General features: G+C 39.8%; 1 protein-coding gene across 11 annotated transcripts in view; it reads left to right on the top strand.

Moving 5' to 3' along the window:
* Nucleotides 1-24,468, top strand: part of vav2 (vav guanine nucleotide exchange factor 2) — a 116,765-nt gene extending 92,297 nt beyond the window's left edge. Inside the window, exons 5-30 of one of the 11 annotated variants that reach the window (XM_088281040.1) lie at nucleotides 998-1,103; nucleotides 1,751-1,765; nucleotides 2,355-2,453; nucleotides 3,669-3,737; nucleotides 3,971-4,071; nucleotides 9,605-9,704; nucleotides 10,921-11,016; nucleotides 13,576-13,644; nucleotides 13,710-13,796; nucleotides 14,584-14,669; nucleotides 14,766-14,898; nucleotides 15,210-15,224; nucleotides 15,520-15,629; nucleotides 15,727-15,828; nucleotides 16,755-16,843; nucleotides 17,009-17,022; nucleotides 17,118-17,136; nucleotides 17,343-17,470; nucleotides 17,913-17,984; nucleotides 18,060-18,121; nucleotides 18,610-18,726; nucleotides 18,901-18,988; nucleotides 19,075-19,198; nucleotides 19,782-19,865; nucleotides 20,306-20,460; nucleotides 22,406-24,468. In XM_088281040.1, the coding sequence (XP_088137166.1) occupies nucleotides 998-1,103; nucleotides 1,751-1,765; nucleotides 2,355-2,453; nucleotides 3,669-3,737; nucleotides 3,971-4,071; nucleotides 9,605-9,704; nucleotides 10,921-11,016; nucleotides 13,576-13,644; nucleotides 13,710-13,796; nucleotides 14,584-14,669; nucleotides 14,766-14,898; nucleotides 15,210-15,224; nucleotides 15,520-15,629; nucleotides 15,727-15,828; nucleotides 16,755-16,843; nucleotides 17,009-17,022; nucleotides 17,118-17,136; nucleotides 17,343-17,470; nucleotides 17,913-17,984; nucleotides 18,060-18,121; nucleotides 18,610-18,726; nucleotides 18,901-18,988; nucleotides 19,075-19,198; nucleotides 19,782-19,865; nucleotides 20,306-20,460; nucleotides 22,406-22,453 (2,188 nt within the window). In that variant the 3' untranslated portion in view covers nucleotides 22,454-24,468. Of the gene's footprint in view, nucleotides 1-997; nucleotides 1,104-1,750; nucleotides 1,766-2,354; nucleotides 2,454-3,668; nucleotides 3,738-3,970; nucleotides 4,072-9,604; nucleotides 9,705-10,920; nucleotides 11,017-13,575; nucleotides 13,645-13,709; nucleotides 13,797-14,580; nucleotides 14,670-14,765; nucleotides 14,899-15,209; nucleotides 15,225-15,519; nucleotides 15,630-15,726; nucleotides 15,829-16,754; nucleotides 16,844-17,008; nucleotides 17,023-17,117; nucleotides 17,137-17,342; nucleotides 17,471-17,912; nucleotides 17,985-18,059; nucleotides 18,122-18,609; nucleotides 18,727-18,900; nucleotides 18,989-19,074; nucleotides 19,199-19,778; nucleotides 19,866-20,305; nucleotides 20,461-22,405 lie in introns of all 11 variants that reach the window. The other 10 variants (XM_088281034.1, XM_088281033.1, XM_088281032.1 and 7 more) reach the window with 10 other exon arrangements.
* Nucleotides 24,469-25,418: the final 950 nt, after the last annotated feature.

Raw genomic sequence — 25,418 nt, 5'->3', positions numbered from 1 at the left:
AGTAAACACTAAGAAAAAAATCGGGAAAATTGCAATTAAGGCGTTAAATCCGAATCAACATGATATTGTGTTATGTATCAGTGACTCTGATGTGCGCTTACGTTGAAGCACATCTTGTCGAAGAACTTTAGACACTCGATAGATTATTATTTTTTTTTTTTGGTACATACTACATGTGCCGAACATATTTATAGCCTTTGTATTATTACTCATGAGGAAAGATCAATGGATGATTTTGTTTTGGATGAAGTCGGTCATTATTTATTCTAATTGCAGTTCTCGTCACTAACGTTCTACTCAGATTCACTCGAAGCTTCTCCCACTTTACTTTGATATCCACACTTGAACCGGACCTCACTTGAAGAGGATTTTCCGTGGAATCTTAATTTTCTTCTCCAATTGTCTTGTTTCCCGCAATGCCCCTCCATGTCACACAAGAGTCTCGGCGGAGACCGCTATCATTCTCGAGTTCACAGCGAAGACACAGTCACGACGGCGTTTGGCGTCTTGTCGCCCTCCCACGCTTCCTTCTCAGTATTCAACAGCAGCTTCCTTCCTTAATGAAGCAAGTAGAAGCACATTATTAGGACTGAACTGAGCAACCTCAATTAAAAACTTCAAACAGGCCCTGCATGAGCGTGAAGGCAAAGCTGAATATTTGATTGAAAGGCAATGTTATCGGCTGTCTTTTTCAACCTTTTCGCACACGCCGTGAACTCGGGATTATTAAAGCCCACAACAGCAAAGGCGGAGAGCATATGTTCATCATATCATGTTCTTAATATAGATGTCGAATACCGATGGCTGAAGACGTTCGTTTCCTCCAAGAGCTTTTATCCACCGCAATGGAGCTACGTTGGTGGTTTGCCTCATAGCAAGAAAACGTTAGCGCCATGTGCGTCGATCAAGTTAACGCAGGCCACCTGTAGCCTAATAAGTGTCTGCTTGGAAATACAAGATTGCTCTAACTTGTGTTTTTTTTTTTTTTGTCCTCCAGCGAGCACGACCTGGGTGAGGATGACATCTACGACTGTGTGCCGTGTGAGGACGACGGCGATGACATCTACGAGGACATCATCAAGGTGGAAGTACGACAACCCATGGTGAGGACTTTGAGCCGCTGGACTTTGGAGCTCAGTAAAGGCTGACACATCCCAAAATGGTTCTGAGATCAGCAGCGAATTTGAAGAGCTGAAGATCTTTGATTTCTGATATTTAGAAGGATGTTAGGACAAAAAAAAAATAGATGAATATCTTTATCAAATTTCTGGACTTTTTCCTCGGTCTATGGATGGCATCCTCCTCCTCTTTTTTAAGGAATCAGAATCACAATGGCATCCTCATAAATCTTAGGCCAATTTTAAGAGACACTGAAAGCCTCACTTTCAATATCTTGACTAAATAAACGGGAATTACAACAGGTGAGCGGGATTACGACGAAATGTTGTTTTCAAGGAAAGCAATATTAGTCATTTGAGCAATATGAAATAAAAATAAGAGAGTCTGGCAGGGGCAACACTGCTTATTGCTGAACTGTAATTACAAGCATTACAAGTTCTCATTTTTTATTTATTTATTTTTTTTATTTATTTAGGTTTTTTTTGTTGTTGTTTTGCCCTCTTGACGATGACACACCAAAAAAATGCAAAAGCCATTGTGGAGGTTACCTCCACTGATAAGTTCCTTTGTGCTAACGCTGCTTCTGTTTGTGTCTGTGATTTTTGACTCATTTGCCTTTCTCATGCCGCAGATCAGATACATGCAGGTGAGTGCCGCTATGCTTGTGCTCAATCCTGGCATCAAAGTGAACCCCAAAACTCCCTTCCTCCCCCACAGACTGCATCACGACAGCATTTACAACAACAACAACAACAACAAAAGGAATTAGCGTCCCTAAAGGGTGACTTGCCAATTAGCGTGCTAATTAGATGTACAGGGCAGCTGCTCCATGCTTTGACTCGGTGCCCATGGGAGCAAATGTGACATCAGGGGGATGACAACCATCCCAGTTGATAAACATCATCCTCCAAAAACGGATCTGCTTTTTCTTTGCGCCTTGATAGGATGTTTTAGAAAACACAGTTTGTTTGCGTGTTGCGAGGGAGGAGGTTGGCGGGTGCTTGGATGATCTTTTGCATGACAATTTATAAGTAAATGTGGATCTACAGGATATATATTATATTTCATATTCATGTGTGTAATTGTTGAAATTGTGATTTGCGGTTATTGATTATTATTTTCACCGAGCGTTATTACCACAGGACCCCCTGTCATGTCGCATGCGAAAGCCATCTTTCAAGCATCTTTTGCGAACAATAAAATGACGGACTGCTTATTTACGATGTGCGTTATAGAAAATGGGCATGACAGAAGATGACAAGCGGAACTGCTGCTTAGTAGAAATCCAGGAGACTGAAGCCAAGTATTACAAGACGCTAGAAGACATCGAGAAGGTGAATGTGGACATGTATTTGGTTCTGAGATCAGCAGCGAATTTGAAGCGCTTCAAATCTTTGATTTCTGATGTTTAAAATGCATACATTGTTTAGAAGGATGTTTGGACAAAAAAAAAAAATAGATGCCAAAATAATGTGTTTTATTTATTTAATTTCGCATTTATTTCCGATTTAATTATTTAATATTTTATTTAACTCATTCCCTACCAGCCGAGTAAAAAAAAAATGGATCTTTGACGTCTTTAGCCGTCAATGGTAGTGAATGAGTTAATTGATATATTTAAGTAAATTATTGTTAGATTCCACTGGAGAGGGGAGCTCTCCAATCTCGTTGTACACGGAGTACGCTGACAATAAAGGGCATTCTGATTCGGATTAGATTTAGATTTATCGAACGTTATTGGCGTTTTGTGTCCAATCACGTATCACCTTACAAGCGTAACATTTGGGTTAAGCGTGGGTCGAGTGGTCATGCCTGCGGAGTGCTGTGCAGGCATGACCAATCGATCCACGCTTAATCCGGCGATTACACGTCTTTTTTTTTTTTTTTTTTTTTATTGACCATGTGTTGTAATTTCTTATGCATAGTTTTACCACATGCATGCAAATATATAAGATATAAAAAAAAAGAAAAAGTTTGCCATTTTAAAGAATGATGTTTAAATAACAGCGAACTTGAAATAAGTTCTATTATTCGGTACACTACAAAAAGCCTTTTTGCTGACCAACAAAATAGAGAAAATTAAAATTTTTAAAAAAGGTTTGCGCTCCGTCGCACCCCTGGTAAACACACCCATTTAGATGTCTCTTCCCTCGCTTTTAATAAGTGAAAATCAGCATTGCTTTGACATCACTTTTCATGTTGACAGTTTTTTCATTTGCAAGGTGATGGGAAAAAAAACAAAAAACAAATCACGAGCCCGGCTAATTTCATTAAACAAAATGTGTATCCTGAGTTTCCTGCATCACACCGGCACAAGACTAAATGAGCATAAGCACTCTCCTTATGATCATAGGACTCGTTAAGCTAAATTGAGTTGGGGTTAATAAAGCCTTCAGCACTTTGTTGTTGATCTATTTGTTAGTATTATGATGATGGAATGTGACAGCTCGAAAACTGTAGAACGAGCAGGTTTACTTTTGGACGCGTGTGTGAAATAAAGCGGGATTTCTTACTACTTTTTTTTTTTTTTTTTTTTTTCTCCACTAAAGAACTACATGATTCCAATGAGGCAAATTGTGAGCCAGCAGGACATGGAGGCCATCTTCGTCAACCTTGAGGTCAGTGTCTGGATCTCCACTTCTTCATGTGTTGTGCGCCTGCCGAATAATTCACTCATGCTTCGGTATTTGGCTCATGTATGAAATGATGATTTGCACATTTCGCGTTAATCATGCTGATGCGACTATAATTTTATATTCAGATTCGTTTTCTATAAATGTTGTTTGTAATACAAATCCCAAAGTCCGATGACTAGCGAGCTATTTTCAAAATAGAATCTTCTTTTCCTCAGGATGTGATCAAAGTCCATTTTGCGCTCCTTCGAGCCATTGACCTCAACATGGTCACCGGAGGAAACGGTTTGGGAAAGATCTTCCTTGACTTCAAAGAACGGTAAGTTCATGTTGCATTGCTACCGGCGCTGATGTTGCGCTCCAAGAAATCATGTGAGAATGAAATAAATAAATACAGAATTTGTATTTGATTGGGAACATTGGATAATCAGACAATTACCCGTAGATGTCTTTGACCCCACCGCCAGATCTTTATTCTCACTCTTTGATTTAATTTCTTTTTGGAAAATAGTACTGAGGGTTCATTTTGACATAATAATTCCCATCTGATAAAAGTACAATTTCCAGGCATAGTTGAGGTCTGAGTCTGTGAGCGGCATTTTTTTTCCCATTGGATCGAAATCTTGCACATCTCCTGAGAAACGATATGAGTGGATAATTTGCACTCCTGAGGGGAGGAGTGATTTGCCTTTCTGCTGTGCCGAGTGTGGGTGCTTCCAAGGTAATGGTAATGTAGGTGATGATCGGTTCTGCCCCCGGTCATGATTCCACAGCAGGACTGGATGTGCAGGATCCCTTCAATGATACAGTCATTACTCTGAGAGCAAGCCTCATGCGTATTTGCATGTGAATGTCAACTTTTCATGCTTACATACGGCGCCTACTCTGATTTTTTTTTTTTTTTTTTGCAGGTCTGAAAACATAAAAACCCTCTCTCAGTTTTATCTCGCCAACAAATTCACCCATTACTCTACTGTCGGTCCTCTGTAATCTACCGCCGCAGCCGCTGGAACGGCTATGACAGCAAACTTTAGTTTAGGAGGTGTCGAAAGTGTTTTGACATGCTAGCACAAGCTAGCTGCTGGGTTGAATAACTATGAATGAAGGCTTGTTGCATCGGATGGATGGATGACTCCCTTATAATGTACTTCTGTCTCGGCCTGCCATTGGACGAAAGCAAATGAGTGTCTTCTTCAGCCTTGTCAAGGACTGACATTGTCTATTGCGCATGGCATTTAAAGAAAATGAGAAGAAGCAAGTCAACTGTGTTCATACCCACAACGGCGCAAAATGCCCTTTTTTTTTTTTTTTTTTTTTTTTAAATGTACCACGCTGCTACAGGTTGTATGAGTCACCACATTTTTTTCCCTCAAATCATATGGCACACACAGCCACCATTTTGCATGACTAATTTACCAAACAAGAGAGTTGAAAAAAAAAAAGCATTTCTGATAAGTTTTTCCAAAACAAACATTTTTTTTCTATGCCTGCCTTGTGCGTCTTGGCTCTTCCGTTCAGAATTTCCTCAGCCCACATTGCCACTAAATCTTTCATTCAGTCGTTTGTTGTATTCTTTAATATCCTGCTTTCAAATTGAACTGAACTCATTCCGTTGATACGAATATTTTATATTCAGCTTCCATTTATAAACAAATTGGCTGATGGACATTGTTAATATTTACATTTAGTGACATTCTCCAAAATGCGCCACAGGGTTATTTTGAGAGAAGAGTTCATTAGATTTGCAGATTTTCTGCGTCACAAGCTTTGGCTCGACGCATGTGATTGACACGTGAACGTCCTTCATTATGGGGCCGCCACTGTCTCGTCTCTCCAAGGCCATAAACAACAGTGACCAGCGGATTTCGAACTCCCACATCAGACATCCCGGTGATGTTCCTGAGGACCTAGCTGGCTAATTAATTTGCTTATCTATGCTTGTAAGTCCCGGTGACCTTTACAACAATGTGCTTGAATCATTTTTCTCTCATGTTGGCACGAACGATGAAAAGCCCTTTTTTCTTATTTGTCATTGAGCTGAATGCCACGTTGAAAATGTCACTGGTTTATCACAACCGCAGCTCAATTCTTAAACAGCAAGCGCGGAACTGAATGGAAACGTGCGCAAAGAGGCCGCTCTAGAAAGTAAATGGGCATCAAGCACCCTCATGTTGATGTCCTCGTCTGCGACATTCCCTGACTCATTTCCAAAGTAATCTGGCTCCCTGATTTCCTTGCGACGCCTAATCACGACCTCGCAATGAGGCTCCTCGCAAGTGCATTTCAACACTACTTACTCCATTTCCTGCGTGTTGCATGAGTTGAATGGAGGTGAGTGCGTCCCAATGCCGTGTGTCAGAGAGTATTAGCTGTCACTACAGCTTGTCGCTTCTGGTTTGCTGCGAGATTTGCTGCAGTCGGAGAGGCTATGCCCTGGCCCAAACGTATTATTAAAAACGGCATTCCAACAACAGTTCCATTACGAAAGAGGCCAGGGGAAAATAAACAGCGCTGACTACTTTCATTGCATCAAAAAAAAAAAGAAAAATGGATTTGATGAATATTTACGTTAAGAACTGAACATTTTATTGAACATTAAATGATCCAAACGATAACTTATAAGAAAAAAATTAATATAACGTTAAAAGAATCTATTATTATATAATCAATATCAGGCTATGAAAAATAAAATTGATTCAAATCTATTAATTACTTTTTTAAACCAAATGCAAGTATTAGTTTTTACTTATCTTACTTAAGATATATTTGAAGTGTTGATTTACAACAAACTACATTTTGTCACTTCCTATATACGTTTTTCACCATGTAATGTTAATTATAAAAACATGTTTAGCTTTCCATCCCTAACAAAAACACAAAACCAAAATTAAATATCTTGCAGGAGTTTATACGTTTACAACGTGACTTGAATGTCACTTTTTAGAGACTGTGCAAACATAGAAAAGCAATTGATGAGTGGTTACCCCCTACTGTGTGTGGTGTGCCCAGACTTGGTGTCAATTGGAGCGTATGCGATGGGCTAATTATGGATGCCTGGGCCAAGAAGCGGCTGCATGCTGCAATGTGCTTATTAGCCCTGTGGCAAACATGGGTGGAAGCACCACGCTTCTGACGCCAATGAAAGACAGTTATTAAATTGTAAATACATAGATTTTTTTCCCCCCCTCACACAACATGAAGCCTTAATGGTTTGTTTTATTTTCTTGGAATACTAATTTGTTCCAGGAAACGACTTTGATCATTTCTCTTTTGGATTTTTTTTTTTTTTTTTTTTAATACATTGGCCGAACTAGGTACTATTTTCATCAAATGGTCGGGCGTCATTCCAAGTGTACAGAGCTTATGATACTTTTCAACACTGTTGTCATGGAGAAGTAGCGGAGGGGAGCTGTCTCGTCGAGTGCAGAGCAAGTCTTAATCAGATGTTTGATGGAGACTCGCGGCGGGGGAGCCTTGCTCAAGCTGCAGAGATGCTCCATTGATCATCACTGGTGATTCTCTGTGCAGTCAAAGATGATCAACTCATGAAATGATGTGACAGCAGTGTTATGCGTCACCTCAGGTTTGGGAATTGGCAAAATCTCACACAACGCGGAGTACAATTATTCATCATCAGGACCTCATCTTTTTGGGACAGTGTTTAGTACATTGTAATAAATAGTAAACAGTCTTATTTAGTTAACAAGCCAGAGTGTTATTTCTCAAAAGTGTTTGTAACATCCCCAAAAACACCCACGTTCAAAAAGTGAGCTATGGTCGGCATAATAATTTGATGGATTGTGATTTCTTGTCTTCAGATGTATTTTTTTAGTGGAAATAGAAGTTCTCTTACCTTGCTAACATTATTGGCCCAACGCTAATGTGGTACCTTGCTAGCTTGCGGGTTATGTCTCAAATCCGTTGCTGCTTTCTGATATGAGACTGACGCATGCCCCAAAAGAAATTAAAACTAAGACTAAAACTAAACTAAAAGGAAGCATAAAAAAAAGAAACGTTAAAGCGAACTGAATTTAACAAAACAGCTCAAAACAAATAAAAAAAAAAAACGATAATAAACCATTGCTGAGCACAGTTTTTGTCACCATGACGACTAGTAGTGCCGGGCTACTTGTTTTGTGCATCAATTCTATTTTCATTCACGGAGTCAGCACTTCATACTGAATCGCCACATTACATTTGTCAATTAATGTGCAAATCCACACAGTGGACCAATTGCCAAAAGCGTTCATTATGGCTCAAATTGGAATACTGCGAGTTGAACATAGTTCGCGACTGTAGTGACTCAACCTGCCGTAGCCTCACACAGTTGTCGCACTGCTCTCGATTCTGCCACGGATCTTCGAGAGGCTCGCATCGACTTGAAGGTTTCAAGTGTTAGATTACCATGCTGGGGTGCCAACTGGATCAGGCACATTGCCATCCTTGCCGGCGGCCTACTTTTGGCTGAGTGAGCGAGAAGAATGTGTGTCGCGTGCTGTGGGAAACGCCCACGTAGGGCTGATATTGAGCTCCCCTGTGGTTGAACCTCGACATCTATGTCTGGTTTCCATTATGATATCTAATGAACATGGCCTTCATATCCTCACTGCTCGAAATGAACTGATTTTTCTCCCTCGCATCCTAATGAGAGCGACTCCGCGCAGTAACGAAATCAAGCACCATCTTCTATTGGGCCTCAGTCATTACATTTTATTGGCGAGACCCCTCCAAATATTGCCCTGGGATTCAAATGTAGTCATTACTTATTCATGGTATTCACAATTCAATCCAAATGATAATACATTTATTCACATAGTCATTCATCTGCTCGCCGTTGTGCTAAATTGCTCCTCGCCTCACCTCTCACATTTTGTTATAAATCTTCAAATGAATGTGTAGCACATTGTCTTAACTACTCTGCTGCGATCATCGGTTTAAAGCCTATTCCGGGCTGTCTGTTTTGTTTGAGTGTTTCCACAAAGAGATATTAATCCCTCCTTTTGATTTAAAAAGTAAGGATTGACTCTTTTTTTCTTTTTAAATATTGCTAATTATTCATCAGGTTTTAATCCGATTTGACCTCATATCTCAAATTACTCCCACATTTGATTAAAATCCATATCACAGTGTGTGTGTAATTTGACATTTTGTAGCAATTATAAAGATGTGCTCAGCCGTAGTAGTACTTCTTGGAAAGTAAATAAATTGACGTTATAAAATAGACATCTTTTCAGGATGGTAATCTGACAGATTCAACCTTCCATTTGGAAATATATACAACTTGTTGAATCAAATAAGTCAAGTACAATATAATACAACAAAGACTGTAGCTACATTGCCGTTTAGTTTATGTGTCTGTAGATTGAGTTTGAACACTTAAAAAAACAATTTTCACAAAATATATCACTCTTGATAACGATAATGACGACACATCTTTGAACAAAATACATCAATGTTCTTTTAATGATCAAGCAGATGAACATTTTTCCTATTATAAATACATACTTGTTGATAAATATGCCAATTAGCATGTCAACGCAAAAACAGCCTCCATGACTCCAGTGGCTTGAAAATACCTCATACAAAAGTACCAACGTTGCCAGGGTTTTGATTTGCTAACTAAACTTAATTTACTTTCGATTCAGCTGAAGCTGACCTTCGAGGCTACAAACGACTTGAGCCAAAATCACACACTTAAGAATCTATCATGATTGCAGATGAAAGTGAAGTTTATTTTATAACTTCAACTTGACGATGAAAATGTCTTTTACGTTCTTATCGGAACATTCGCATCATACACAGCATGAATTATAAATTGTAATTGTGTCTGGATTGTCATTTTGTCTCCTCAGGTTATTAATCTACGGCCAGTACTGCAGCCACATGGAGAACGCCCAGAAGACACTGGATGAACTAATAGCAACACGGGAGGATGTGAAAATCAAAGTAGAGGTAATCACCTCCCCCTGCCCCAATCAAATGTTTACATTCAACGTACTTTGCCGTCAGAAGTAGAACCTTTGTCTGTGGGAGACAACTCAACTCTATTTATAAAGCACTTTACGACGACCACCGCTGCATGCAAAGTGCTGAACATGGAACAACCAATAAAACAGATTAATAATGAAAGCAGTAAAAAAACACAAAAATAGTAAGCAAGTCTCATGCTGAGGCAAAAGCCAAAGAATAAAAATGAGTTTTAAGATGAGTCTCAGCGGCAACAGAAAAAAAGGCTCGATCCCCTCAGAGTCCTTGCTTAGTCCTTGGTACCTCCAATAGCGTCTGCTCCACTGACCTGAGGCACTGCACAGGTGCGTATGGGTGGAGGAGCTCAGAGAGGTAAAAAAATAAGTCAGTGAAGGGACGTCAGAATAGGAGTTACGTGCTCCCTCTTACGAGTACCAGTCAAGAGTCGAGCAGCAGTATTTTGGACCAACTGGAGATGCTTGATGGAGGATTGGCTATAAATAAAGTGCACAAAACATGAAATACAATCGAAAAATTTTAACTTGTAGCTATGCATATTGTATGTTGAATCACTTGTAGAATCTGACAATTAAGAAAAAAAAATCTTTCTTTTATACTGGACAGGATTTTGGCACCATCTTCTTGCATTGAAGTGTATTTCAGATATAGCACAAAAACAGCAAATGGGTGAGTTTTTAAGAAAGTCATCAAATGTTAGTTTAAAAAAAAAAAGGGCTTGGCAACATTGTACTCACTCTCAAAAGCTTTATATGGTGACACAAATGTGTCTCTCAGTCTCATTACACAATAAAGTCGTTTAAAGAGGAATAAAGCTCTCCTGTTGCTGCAGAGTTATGGAATCTGGAAAACACGGCGAGACACATAAACCGCTGTGAGGCTGACTGTTTCTTTTGGAAGCGTGCCATTTGGTCTTGTCAAAGGAACCTCCAAGTTAGCATGCACGGGCGGCCTTTGCGCCGCAAATAGCTGGCACGGCAAGTGCTGTTGTGTGCCCAAAGAATAAACTGACCTCATTGTTGCGAATGGAATGCCGCGCAAAATATGCAAACATTGCTGCTGCGGCAACCGAGCGCCATGAATTGTTAACCAAGAATGCGTGTCCCTTAATTGGCTCGGAAATACAACATGCTGCAGGTAATGTGCAATAATCAGGCCTGCTGTGTGTGTTGTTGCTTTGCAGGAATGTACGATGAAAGTGCAGGAAGGCAAATTCAAACTGCAGGATCTTCTGGTGGTTCCCATGCAGCGGGTACTCAAATATCATTTACTGCTAAAGGTAAGCAGGAGCAGGGCTGGATGATTATGCAATAGTCACAATCATTTGGATTGAGATTACATATAACCTAGTTATTGTTCAGGTTAGGGCGGGGTTCGGCTTTAGGGTTTGGGTTATTTATTTATTTATATATATTTTTTAACCACTTGTTGGATTAAAATCGTCACCTAACGTGCAGGGTGAAATACTCAACCCAATGCACCTGGTATAAATAACCCAACATTTGCTCAGTCCTTTTTGAAGCCAGTGCTGGGTTAGTTATTTCATCCAGTTAGGCTTACTGGTAGACTGAGCGATTTCTTTGAGAGTAATCTGAAAAAAATAAATAAAATCAATAACAAAAGTTCAATATTTGCCTCACGCACTATTATAAGACGAGAGGGTACGCTGTTTATTTTTAACAGTCTAAAAACAGTTGGGTCAAAATAACCCATTTTGGGTCAAAAATGGACCAAGCCACTACTTGGGTCAATTTGACCCAACGGCAACAAAGCAACCTAATTGTTTGGGGTTGTTTTATCAGAAACGACCCATTTTGGGGTTGTTATGTGCAAAACTACTCAGAGCTTTGGGTCAAATTCACCCAACTAGTGAATCGGTCCTTTTTTGACCCAACCTTTCTTAGCATTATAATGGATTTTTAGGTGAGTGTCAATGATTCCCAGAAATTCACTCTTCACGTTTGGGCTTTTAGTTTTGTATTCGAACAAATAGCAAACATTTGCACGGGCATTAGGTGTGACGCACACATGGAGGTCTGCCAGCGTGGAGTTTGTATTTGATAAAAGAAATGAAAATAAACCAAAATGAAAGCAAATCATAAAAACAAGCAGAGCATGTGACTTCCTCCACCCATGAGTTGACTTGACATCTCAACTGTTGATCATTAGAGTTGATGATGTGTTCGCTGTTCGAAGATCCAGGCACTTCTGTGACTTTTCTATCAGTGTGAATTGAACCCCTGCAGTCCTGAGTTTCAGCAAGGCACTCCGGTCAAATCAAGCGTGAACTAATGAGATTAATCTCAGCCCATTTCACCGCTCTTCCTCGCTTTTTAGGAAGGCGCCGTGGCCATGGGGCGTGTTCTACACGCAAGTTTATTGTACGTGTGCTCGAGAGAGTGCGTCCGGCCGCAGGACACGTTCAGATGATGCAAAGATTTCATCCCGGCAACATTTTTATGTTCATTCATGGACTGAATGCGGCACAAAGTCTCCTCAAGCAGCCTTTCACGATGTCTGAGTCGTTTTATTTACTCACTGCGACGACATTGGTCCTGAAGGTTCCTTTTTGAACACATCATAATTGAAAATGTGGCCCGAAACAGCCCTGTATTTTGGTTATGTAGTTTCTCGATTTTTGACCCTCTTGTCTTTACTCTTTTTTTTTTTTTTTTTTTTTTAATTTCTTAGTGCAAGTGGGACATGCACCCAAAATGTCATTCACTTTGACACTGCTTATTACTTAGCAAAGAGGGAAGAGTGGATTCAGGAGGTCAGGGGCCATTTTTGTTTGATTTAAAGCGGAATGACTCATATACCAGACACTGCAGAACCAAAATGAAACAACTTGAGAAAATTCATATTTTTTATTTACAATGTAGTCTACAGGTTTTATTTATACTCTCGAGTAGGCGTCACGTGACTGACGCAACTCGCCTCCATCACATGCCGTGCACACGTCAGAAATCGTTGTTGCGCGTAGGTTGCAGCACGGATTCTCTCTCATGATGATGTCATCAGTTTATAAACAGAAAACACGGACCAAATTGATGAGCGGCTGTCCGAGCATGTGCTCAAATATATGCATTTATATGAAGTTGTCGGTGATGTTTCTTGCTTCAAAGATCAATCATAAGACAGACTATGACATCGTGGTCAGCCGCCCTTTTATCCAGATTCCTCCCGCAACTACATACAAGTAACTGGTCAACTGATTGTAGTGATAAACCTTCACCAACAGAGGGTGCTATAACACACTGTCTAACAGCCACATTTTCAAGACAACACGTGAGATTGCATGAGAGCGTAGGTTTTTCTTGATATATAAATCTATCGAAAAAGATCCTATTTACATTTGCGATTGAGATATGCCTTTTCTTTGACTTCATGACGTCACTAACTGTATACTTCAATTTCTACAAGTGTAATCTGCCGCACATCATCTCCTTTTCCACTTGCAATGATTTATTGGTCTAAATCTCATTGCAGCTCAACGGCATTTCATACATCATTGCAGCATTTAATTACGTCCCCCTCGGTGGAAGAGAAGAAAAGCAATTGCTGATCATAAAGATGTGCAATGTTTGTTTGTGGGAAACCGCAGTCGTGGTTTTCTTATTACTGCAATTTCAGAATTGGAGTCTTCTTACAACTCAATCTGTATGTTGTCTGGTTCTTGTCTTACCATATCAGTGTCTGTTCTGTAATCAGATCGGACTAACAAGCAAACATACGTCATTATCAGCAAACCCCTCTTGCCATAATTGGCCAATCTGATTTTGATTTCAGCCTCCACGTAAAACGATATTAACAACGTAACACAATTCCGTCTGTACAGGAACTTTTGAGTCACTCGACGGACCGGCCAGAGAGGCAACAACTGAAGGAGGCGCTGGAGGCGATGCAGGTCTGTATTTCAAATATGTGTAATTGATTTTAAATCAGAAATTGACTTTTTTTGGGCGCTTTCAGGACTTGGCCATGTACATCAATGAGGTCAAGCGAGACAACGAGACACTGAAGAAAATAAGTGAATTCCAAAGTTCGATAGAGAATCTTGTAAGTATTTTCGCTTGGTCTTCAATGCAGGAAATCTGATTACTGATCATCACTTTATTTTTATTTTAAAAAGGCGCAGTCCGGCTCAATCACAGACACATTTTCATAAATTTGTGGAAAACAAAAGAAATGATTTGGTATTGGGAATTCAAAAATTTTCCGTCACGTGCCCTTTTTAAAGGTTGAACACAAAACTATTTTAATTTTTTTTAGCAACACAATGTAAATTGAGAATAATCTGTCAAAGTATTTTTTATCATGAATCTTTTAAAAGTGCAACTGAGCAGGCAACATTTTAACCAACTTTTATTGTGCAAAAGCACTGGTGTCAAACTCTCGGCCCGGGGGCCAGATCCGGCCCGCTACATCATTTCATATGGCCCGCGAAAGCAAATCACGTGCGTCAGCTAATTTTTATTTTATTTTTTTTTTGCTAAAAATACCAACATTGCGAATTGTCTTAACCTTTACAAGGCATTCTTTTGTTACCAAGACCCCGTTTAAAATCGACTGATCAATAGTTGAACACACAGCAGCTGATTTTTGGTGAAACGAGCCATCCGTCAAATTTATAAGCTAAAGAAAATTTCAATTTCAATTCCACTGTATTGCTGTACTGTTTATTATACTTGACTCTATACCAGGATGGCGATGTAATCTATCCCATCATTTTTTCTACGTCTATTTGGATTCTCTGTGAGCCTCATGTGCTTCTGAATTATTTATATTCTCTCATTAGTTCTAGCAATCAGTGAATTGACCCTGACTGTGTGTATGACCCAAGCAGCAGGTGAAGCTGGAGGAATATGGGAGGCCAAAGATAGACGGAGAGCTTAAGGTCTGCTCCATCGTCAACCGTACCAAACAGGACCGGTGAGTCTCAGCGATGCCAAAAGAAAGTTAATAAGACAATCGATAAATTGAACGAATGACGCAAGATCCACTCTGTGCCGTAACGTGTCTTTGCAGGTATATATTCCTGTTTGATAAAGTCGTGATTGTCTGCAAGAGGAAAGGTTATAGCTATGAGCTCAAAGAGATTATTGAACTGCAGTCGTATAAAATGTCCGATGACCCCATGAACAACAGAGACGTGAAGAAGGTAAGAGGTCAAATTTACAAACGGAACTTTTTCTTGTGCCAGCTGATAGAACAGCCAGCGGTATACAGGAGGGCTTTTGCCGTTATAACGTCTGACGACAATCTCATGTGTAGAACATAAACAGGCTTTGACACGCTAGTTGTGCTCATCCATGCTCGAGAAATCATGTCAATGCAACGATGGTCATTGTTCATACAAATGTAAAGTAGAGCCTAACATGGCTTGTTTTTTGTTTTCAATCTGCATGTTTGTCCATTTTGCATGTGTAACTGGGTCTTTTTATGGTGTCTTTCTTTTTGCATGCTTACCAGTCAAGTGGAAAAATGGTAAGCTCAAGTGACTCTTTTGTTGAACTCATCTTCTCATGATAGCCTAGTTCTGACAGCAGTGCTGGTGTTTTTTTTTTTTTTTTTTTTGGGGCGTCATGTGGCAAATGCACGCACCTTACTCATAATGGCTTTTATAGACGAGTGTTGCTAAAGCATGTACAACATCACTTAGTCATAAGAAAAATAAATGGAGCGCCCAAACTTAAATGCATTGCTAAAAGTCTTCTTTAATCTCTCCTTCGGATCAGTTGACATCATTGCCTTGTGCCGCTTGCTCACGTTTTGTTCCCAGTGGTCTTATGGCTTCTACCTGATCCACCTGCAAGGGAAGCAGGGCTTCCAGTTCTTTTGTAAAACAGAAGATACAAAGCGAAAGTGGATGGAACAGTTTGAAATGGCCATGTGAGTTTGAGTTTAAAATGTGCCAAAGGTCACAGATCCAGTTTGTGCCTATCATCTTATACGTCAGGTTTCTGTTAATTGGTTCTTGTTCATGCAGGTCCAACATCAAACCGGAGAGGGCGACAGCGAACCAGCACAACTTCCAAATGCACACATTTGATAAGAACACCAACTGCCGAGCCTGCAAGATGCTACTGAGGTAACAAGTACCAGCGAACGCAGCCACGCAATCCAAACGAATGACGACGGCGTCCTCCGCCTTTGTCGTTTAACGTCCCTGAAGTCAAAGCAGAGTACCTCCTGATATTGCTCCACTGTCAGCAAAGTGAAGACAACTATAATTCTTGTCAAATAAGAATGATTAAAAAGAAAAGAAGAAATATGTGATGTGCTTCTGTAATACCACGTTAGTAACAAAGAATAAAATTAGTCCACAAATAATTAATTGATGTAAAAAATTCATGTCATTCACATTACGTTAAGACAGTTTTCTTGTTTTTTTTTGCCCGTCATCAAATTTCCATGAGCTAAAGCCAGATGTGAAATCAACTTCTTATATCCACTCTCGACAATTTGGGGAAATGAAGCGATCCGTGACATGTTTCAATGTGGCTGACAGTTTGAATTTGAGACAAACGCCGCTCTCATTTATGTAAGAGTGCAGAACCATCAGAGAGGAGGATAACCCGTGTCATGGCATCACCGCGTGTGCCTCGGTCACAGCAGACTGAGCAGAGTTGTCTTGGCTAAACTCCACTTTGTGTATTGACCCACAAATTTCATGGCTGGCCTGACCTAAATTCCCAGCCAGTGGGAAAGGCTCAGGCCAGTATTGTCACTCCCTGCTACATGCTAATTAACTCTGTGTCCCCACCGGTCTGCTTGTGATTTATGACAATCACGACTCAAGATGACGGTGTGTGATGAATGTGAGTGATGAATAGCAGCATTTTATCGAAAATATATATTTTAGGGATAATCACACGGAAAAGAGAATGTGTCACAACAGTTTTAGTATAAACACGCATCCGTGTCTATTCCCATTCGGAAAACTTGGTTTACCCCCGCGGGGCGATTGTTGTTGCATGTAGGAAAAAGTGATTTGTTTGTTTGTGTATCCATTAGGGGCATCTTCTATCAGGGTTACTTCTGCTCTCGGTGTGGAACGGGAGCTCACAAAGAGTGTCTGGAAGTGATCACCATCTGCAAAATCAGTATGTGTGCGTTTTTCTTTTGAAAATCGGCACCTCCTTTTGTTATCGTTTACACCGTGCAAGCAACACTTAAATTGTTTAAGCGTCATCTGTTTGGCCTTTCAGTTTTTTTTTTTTAAATCATGCTCTCTGACTTCCCTCTCCATTTTTTGTCTTTCATTTCAGATCCTCTTGACTTGGTGAGTAGATGGAACTATAAAGTGTATTGGAAATTACACATAAAGTCCCGTAAGTAATTATCTTGTTGATCATCTCTTTCGTTTATCATTTGCAGGAACCTGGAATGTCCTCTGGTAAGTGCACTTACTGCACGTGCATCCTCATGAAACAATAAAAAGCAGACTGCTGTAGAAGCGTAGCTCTTTACTGCCATCTTGTGGAGAGAGCTATTTCCTCAATATGCTCAAGCATGACCTCTCTATTCTGGTTCTATGTGGATGTTCTCGATATAATTCCATAAAAAAAAATAAAAAAACACGCATGCTTGGTGCATTTTCAGGTCCCAAGATGGTAGCGGTGAGAAACTACCACGGTACGCCAGCACCGCCGGGAAAGGCAGCTTTGTCCTTTCAAACGGGAGACTACATTGAGCTGCTGAAGGGGGATCCTGACACCGCGTGGTGGGAGGTAAAGCAGATGCTTACCTCTTTGTCACCGAGGCACAGCGTGGTGTAACAGTGAATAGAAAAGGGCTTCACATTCCTTTTTGTGATGTAAAGAATGAGACAAAGATAAATAATTTCTACCTTTCATGTGAATTATGAACCCGTACATTTCAAATGAAAAAAAAAAAGAATTATACAGAAAAAAAAGTAGACATAAACAACTGAGATAGCATGGTTGCACAAGTGTACACACCCCCTGTAACTGGCAATGTGGCTACGTTCAATTTTGTAATCAATCATGTTGCAACTCGTGTTAAATGAGACTTGGCGCACAACTGCCAACATTTAAAACGGCTGAGAGGAGTTAGGTTGATCTTGTCGGCTTTGTATGAACGTTGTTCAACATTTCTGTTTGAAGATTGCAGTTGTACTCGGCTATTTCAATATTGCTGCTCATCTTCCAGGGAAGGTTGATACAAACGCAAAAGAATGGCTTCTTCCCCAGTTCCTGTGTGAAACCGTACCTGGACCCAAAAGTAAGTTCGACGCCTGTTCAGCAACAGGTGAACTCTTACATTTTGGCCGACTTTAACGTGTTCTATTTGTGGCAGCCCTTCCAGTCGTTATCCGGCAGGCAGTCATCAAGGGATGCAGACTACTATGGCTATCCTTGGTAGGCCGTGAAACATGAATTTTGCTCTGTGCACATCGTCTTCTGTCCGTTTATATTGTCAGCTCTGCTAATGTTAGCAAGCAATGATGAATAATTTGGACACTACTACTGTCCAAAGATGAATTACCATATTTTCCTGAGTATAAGGCGCCATTTCTATTTTGGCAAATTTACAGATATAGGTTATACAATAAAGGGATTTCTAATTCTAATTCTAATTCTATAAGAGTTAGAAGGTCCACCGCTTTATAAGGCGCATTACTGCATATTAAGGGAAACAAACCAGTACAGCAAGAAAGTCAAACGTCATTCCACTTCCATTCAACACCCACACAGGCTCACTGTCGATTTTTGAGAAAATTAAACCATTTTAAGTGTGCCTCATAGTACGATAAATATGGTACTTCCATGACTGCTTGATGTAGCTGTTATTACCAAGTCGTTACATGAAATTACGCCGCTGTTCATTCTCTCCCCCTCTTTGACAGGTTTGCAGGAAACATGGAGCGCCAGCAGGCTGACAACCTCTTAAAATCCCACAGCAGCGGGACCTACCTCATCAGAGAGCGGACGGCTGAAGCAGAGAGGTTTGCCATCAGCATCAAGTGAGTTTTACTTCATACAGGGGGGGGGGGGGGATTGCCAAAGAAATGCTGTTCATCAACTACGGTTTCAGACCATTTTAACGGCTCACGTTAAAGCTGTTTTTTAATCACAAAGTAACACAGTGATGATCAAGTCGTTGGCTCAGTCAGAACAGGTGTCGTTTCGTTTGACAGATTTAACGACGAAGTGAAACACATTAAAGTCATTGAGAAAGACAGCTGGATTCACATCACCGAGGCCAAGAAGTTTGAGAGCCTTTTGGTAAATAGCAAAAATAAATGATACCCTTAAGGACAACGAGCTGAGATGAATCGAATGAAATGTTGCTTTTCTGTGCTGCTTAACAGGAACTGGTGGAATATTATCAGTCGCATTCGCTCAAAGAGAGTTTCAAGCTGCTCGATACCACGTTGCGATATCCCTACAAGGCGAGGGAGCGCTCGTTAACGCGGACCAGCTCCCGCTCGCCAGGTAAGCGTTCTGCCGCTTCTGATCAAGTCGGAGCAACTGCTTATTTGGATGACGTCGCCATTTCTTGGTTAAGTAGCACTCAAGAACAACACAGGAGGTCAACACCTTGTTTCAAAAACAAGTTCTACTGGTCAAGTGGATGGAAAAAAAAACATTTAGCCGTTAGTTGCCCTGCGCTGTTCTGTTACAGTAGATTTGATTGACGTCAGCTTTGAACTTGAGACGTATGAGAAGGATGGAACAATTGTCTCAGTAATGCACACCTGCACCTCATCCGAGTTACTTTTGTGCTCACTCGCACGTGTGAGATTTTATTTGGCGACAAATCTCGCAAGAATGGATTACAAGTCACACGTGCCTGTTACCACTCATGCCTGTGTGTTATTTTAAAAAAATCGAAAACACTTTTTTTCGCTGTCTCATCAACATGTTTTTTTTGGGTCAGTACAAATTGATTTACGTAACAAACAAAAAAAAAAAAAAAACGTTTTCTGGCTTCTTTTTTTGCCTCCAGCTCTGCATGCGCTTTATTTCCTTGTTTTTTTTGTTTGTTTTGTTCCCCTTTCTTTCCTCCTCCTAGCAGCCACCTGCGCCTCCTACAACTTCTCCTTCCTCAGTCCTCAGGGCCTGAACTTCTCCTCTCAGAGCTCGGCTCCTTTTTGGTCAGGTACCGGCTTATTTCTAACTCTCGCTCCTTTTATCTTACTTGAGGTTGTCGCTTGCCACGTTGACCTGGAACATATTACTTCTGCTATGCTTGGTTCATTTTATTAATGAGACTCATCATCAGTCTTGGCTGGGTAATATTCCCTCATTAAATCATGGAAAGAAAACCAATTTCCTCTCGTGAAATGAAACCATTTATTGTTTGCCTACATTGGGTCACACTGAACACGGAACTTTTTTTTTTTTTTTGCCACTCATTTCAACACTAATTATTACCTTCACGTGCATGTATGAACTGTCACCTGTGAGCCAGAGATGGTCATCGTTAAAATTCATGATTAATAACTCGGAACTTAGCATGCTCATTTCAAATTCCCCTCAGGAGGTGAAGTGTCGCGTAGGAATAAATTGAACTCCATTTTACCTCTGTGACATTTTCAGTGTTTACGCCTCGCGTTGTGAGTACAGCGGTGGCCAGGTATAACTTTGCGGCGAGAGACATGAGAGAACTGTCACTGCGGGAAGGAGACGTCGTCAAAATATACAGCAAGATCGGCGGGGACCAAGGATGGTGGAAGGGCGAGGCCAACGGACGGGTGAGAAAACGTCAGACGTTACACTGTCACTGCGTTTACCTTTTTAAGTCACTGGTCTATGAATTGTTTATAAATCAATAAATCTGCAAGTGTTTGTAATGTAGCTGGCTGTTTAGATCACAATATTCTTTAGAATTTTCATATACAGTAAATACAACCAGACACTTTCTTAACGTCAAGTTTAAAAAAAAAAAAAAAAAAAAAAAGCATTCAGATAGTTCCGCCAATTATAACTTATAATAAAACACAGTGCAGTTGGTGCAAATGTTTATCAAAACAAGGCATAGATTGTTTTATTTCCCGAACAAAAAGTATGTTTAACAATATTATGAGCCCATGTATCATTAATAACAAACTTGGACTAGTGATGGGAAAATGAACCTTCATGAAGCACTTGTGATACATTTCGACTCCTCTAGATGGCACCCTTGGTTTAAAGGTGCAGTAGAAATGTGATCAATTCTCATTGCACTCGCCATGATCTTTAAATCAAGAACCACATCACAAGTGCTTCGTGAAGCTTAATTTTCCCGTCACTTGTTCGAACATTACCCTTGAATTTAAATATAGAAAAATAAAAAAATGTACAAAAATGACCAATCATATTTTTTTTCAGATACAGTTTAAATCTAATTAGTTCCAAAATAAATACATAAAAACCAACACTTCAAAAGGATTACATGATCAAGTGTATTGCACTTAAAAGTTAAATATAACCGAACTGTACTAAATGTGTTGTTCTCCATTTTAATTGAACAAAAAAAAAACATTTGAATCACTGTAACATTTTCTGCATTGTGCTACCTCCAGAAATAGAAGAAGCTATGCTAACTGTTAGCTTATCTAGCAACGACATCGGGATTGTAAATGCTTATTCTAGCTATTTGTATTGTATTAAATGACTTAGGATACACACTTGTGGGACACTTTTATTTCTGCTTTGACTACAGCATCATCACTAAATTCATTTCCATAAAAAACTGCAGGAAATTGTTGCTAATGTTAGTGCAAATTAAGACCAACGCTGACAAACGATATCAGAGTATCAATAAAGTTGATCCCGTTCTTGCTCGACCAGAACATTTAAAAGAACGGCTACGAAAGGCAATATGGTTCGGGTGGCTAAGTGGAGGTTCTATCCTCAACCCTTGTGACCATGTCCAAGTGTCCTTGAGCAGCATCGTGACCCCGCATTTGCTCCCGATGCTGTCTTTAGCGCATAAAATGAGGAGACAGTGTTTAGGTCCTTTGAATACCGAAGGTAGAAAAGCGCTATACAAATGAAGGCCCATTTTACAACATATTCATCAAACATTTGTCCTCGGTAAATGTGGCCATCTTTTTTCATTGCTCTCATTCAAAACCAAAGACTGCTTTGTGGGGAATAACAATGACTCAATTTCCAGTTTGTACAGTTCACACATTTGGAAAATTATTTTATTAGCAGCTTTAGCCATTAGCTATAATTCGCGCTACACGCTCACTCACTCACAATTTTATCATTCATTCATTCGGAGTTAAATTTCCGTGAAACAAGCACGACTAAATAATGATAGCGACATTTTTGTGCTGCTTTTTTTGAGCACCCACGTTAAGTGTTCAATATTCACTTCACTCACGCAACAAGTAGGAAAACTTTTGTTGCTTAGCAACAGCTCAAGTAGAGCTCCGTGTGAAGCCTTAAAGGAAGATGGATGAGGCTGTTCCGTCTGAGCATGCGGTGATAAGAAAATAATGCAAATATCCTTCTGCCGTCATATAAGCGCACGGGCGGCTACTTTCTGATGAATCCATACTGCAATTTTAATGAAGTCGTTGGTTCTTTTAGAAATTATAATGCATTAACCATTTTTGTTTATCAAGAAGATTCTCAGATTTCTTGTCCGACAGAATTTGAATATAAATTATTTTTATTATTTTTTTTTTGTTTGTTTTTGTTTTTCAGATTGGATGGTTTCCCTCAACCTATGTGGATGAAGAAGGCGTCCAGTAAACGCTGGATGTTGCCCACCTGGCACTCTTTAAAAAAAAATAATGAAAATAAAAAATCAGGAAGCATCTTTTATGGATGTGCTGATCTCAGAGGAAAACGCCGCACTCTCTCCAGGAAAGTTGTTGTTGTTGTTGATGCTTCTGCTGGATCGCAAGCACCTCGCCACCGCGTCCAGGATTCACACTTTCATTACTGTACATATAAGAGAGGAGAGGAGCCGTCACCTGCTGTGTGTTGGCCTCTGTGTGATCTTTAATGGACTGTGGATAGCTTTACTCTGGAAAAAAAAAAAAAGAACTTGCGGACCTCTGCGAGGTGAAATAATTGTACAGTATAGATAATTTATTGAATAGAGATTATTATCATGACTATGGTTACCGAGGGGATTTAGCAACAGCAGAGAATCTGCAAAAAAAACTAAAATAAGGTGAGAGAGAGTAAAACAAAACAAAAAACAGATGCTCTTTTTCTTTTCACATTGACAGATTTTGCCTTAGTTGTCATGGTGATGCCTTGTGGGTTGACTCCAGTGGAGGGAAAAGACTTTGTTGACTGGCTTGGCTTCTCATGCATGCATGTGTCCATGTGCAGCCCACACAAAACGCCAATGTACAGTTCGGTGCCTTTCAAAGACTGCTTTGAACCTCAACATCAGCCAGTAAAGAACATTTAACATCCCTAAAAGGACAATTTAGGGGAAAAAAAAAAAACTCTCGAATAGAGGGCTGAACTCGGCCGTTGAGTCATGAATGCAACAAGGGGAAGAATTTAACTACAACTTGTCAGAACGGAGTCACAGAATTACAGTCAAGTGTTTTTTTTTTTGTTTTGTTTTTTTTAGTTGCAAACAATCACAGTTCACATCCGTTCTGCAGTTTATTATCAGCAGGATGTGAAAGGGAGACAAGACCAGTTCACCACTACAGCTAATGTTGTCTTACGTTTTTTTATTAAACCCAAATGAACCAATAGCCAATGTTTACCGTATTTTATTCTCTGCACGGAATTTTATTTTTGTTCTATGCTGCCTTATGGATTTTTTTTTTATTTTTTATTGTGAAACAGATGACCAGATGGGTTTCCTCCCAGTCACATGTGAAAATCCTCTTTTGGCTGGTGCTGTGTCAACTGACGAGAATTAAACTGCCATAAAAGAAATGTGTGCGTGTGCGCGTGTGCGGGTGGGTGTGTGTGAGCGCGCATTTGCGTGCTAATCATCTGTAATCTACACACACTCGGAAAAAGAAGTGTTGAGTTGTGACAGTGTTTCGATTTACCTCCAGTGATTGTTTAGCACTCTATGCATAGATCTACGGCCATGTAGAGTGCAAGTCGCGTTCCTATTTCCTTACTGCTGTCCCCACGTATCACGTGGTTTTGTACTTCGTCATAATCCCTGCTCATAATATTCATTGACAGTTTGGACTCTGCGACCTTAATCAAGATAATTTTATTTTCGGGTTTCTCGTTGAAGGTTATTTGTTTCTCCTACAAGTATATTCACAGGTGTGTGTTCCAAACTTGGAAATGCCCATTGAAGTGGGGACCCAAATTAAATTTCAAGAGAAAATGTGACATTACTAAATGCTCGTACAGTACATTCAATAATTAATATTGGTCACCAATACAATTTTTAAAGTGTTATTTTTAATCGATGGAATTGTGCAACCAGTCCACTAAAAAGTAACATTCAAACATGAAGCAAATCAGCTCTGGATGTTTTAATGATCTTTTGACTGTCGATGTGACACCGCAACGACGCAGTTGATGAGGTGCGTTGGAGGGGGGCGGGGGTTGCTTATGTTCGTACGTGAGCGTTTCAAGTTGTCTTGAGTCATCGGAGAGCTTCTTGCTGTTTTGTGAACTGGACAGGAACAGCCCAATGCATGTAGCTATTGATATTTCAACTCCTGTCAGTACATCCTGGAAAAATATGTACGTCATTGTGTACATTTTTGTTGAATGGTTGACCATTTCTAAATGAGGTCTATTATGGAATAAATATTTCAAATTTTGTTGCAGCATAGTGTGTGTCTTGTTTAGTAAACACCTGACTTGGAGTAGAGTCAATTTGTCCTCCGACGAAAAGATTTTTTGTTTTGGCTAAAAGCAGCTTTTTACAGAAATGCCAATGTGGAGAGACCTTTTTGCCTGGCAAATACATTTGAACTTATTTGCAAATGCGCTTAAATGTACTTGTAGGCTCAATGCTAAAAACAGCATTTTCCCCGTATTGTGAACTCCACATTGGCAGGTTCACACTTCCGTAGCTGTTTGTTTTTTTTAATAGACTGACACAAAGGAAAACTGCTGTTATGAAGCACTACAGGGTCTCACTACTGCCTCTTGAGGATCGAAGTTGCAATACAACACAAACAAAAATTTCCAGCAAACTCCTGACGATTTTTTCCGTTCATTATTTCATTATTCACAAGGTCACTTATTAAGGTCACCCCCCCCGTATATAGGACCAAAAACCCCAGGTCGAAAAGTGGTAATTGGTGTCAAGGAAGTATGTCGAAGTGATGCATCCCCATTCTTGTTTTTGTACCTCAGAGAGGCGTTAAGTTTAACCTGGATTGTGAGTGGAAGTTAACCGGTGTCTGCTTGTGTACATGCATTGCACGTTGCCTTTATTTTATTTATTTTTTATTATTATTATTATTTTGCTTTATTCAATGAAAACATCTATAAAGCATTTATTTTTAAGAATATTGTTTTAAAATTATTTTGAAATTATATTAAAAGTTTTGGGGGAATGTTGATTTGTCCTGTATTTACAGTTTAAATTATTAATATAAGCATTTGTAAACATATTTAGCCAGGGGGTCATTGTGTGGACATTGCCTTAAAATAACCTTTAGCGGCTTGTGTAGTTTTGAATCCTATTATTTTGCTTATATGTAAATGTCACCCAGCGTATCCATATTGGCCGGCATACTCGCCTGGCATGTATTTGAGCGGT

This window comes from Idiotropiscis lumnitzeri, chromosome 18 (assembly GCF_059441095.1).
Source record: "Idiotropiscis lumnitzeri isolate Australia: NSW breed Sydney's pygmy pipehorse chromosome 18, RoL_Ilum_1.0, whole genome shotgun sequence".
Classification (NCBI taxonomy): Eukaryota; Metazoa; Chordata; class Actinopteri; order Syngnathiformes; family Syngnathidae; genus Idiotropiscis; species Idiotropiscis lumnitzeri.
Note: the sequence above shows the minus strand (reverse complement) of the source record. Positions and strands in the feature narration are given on the sequence as shown.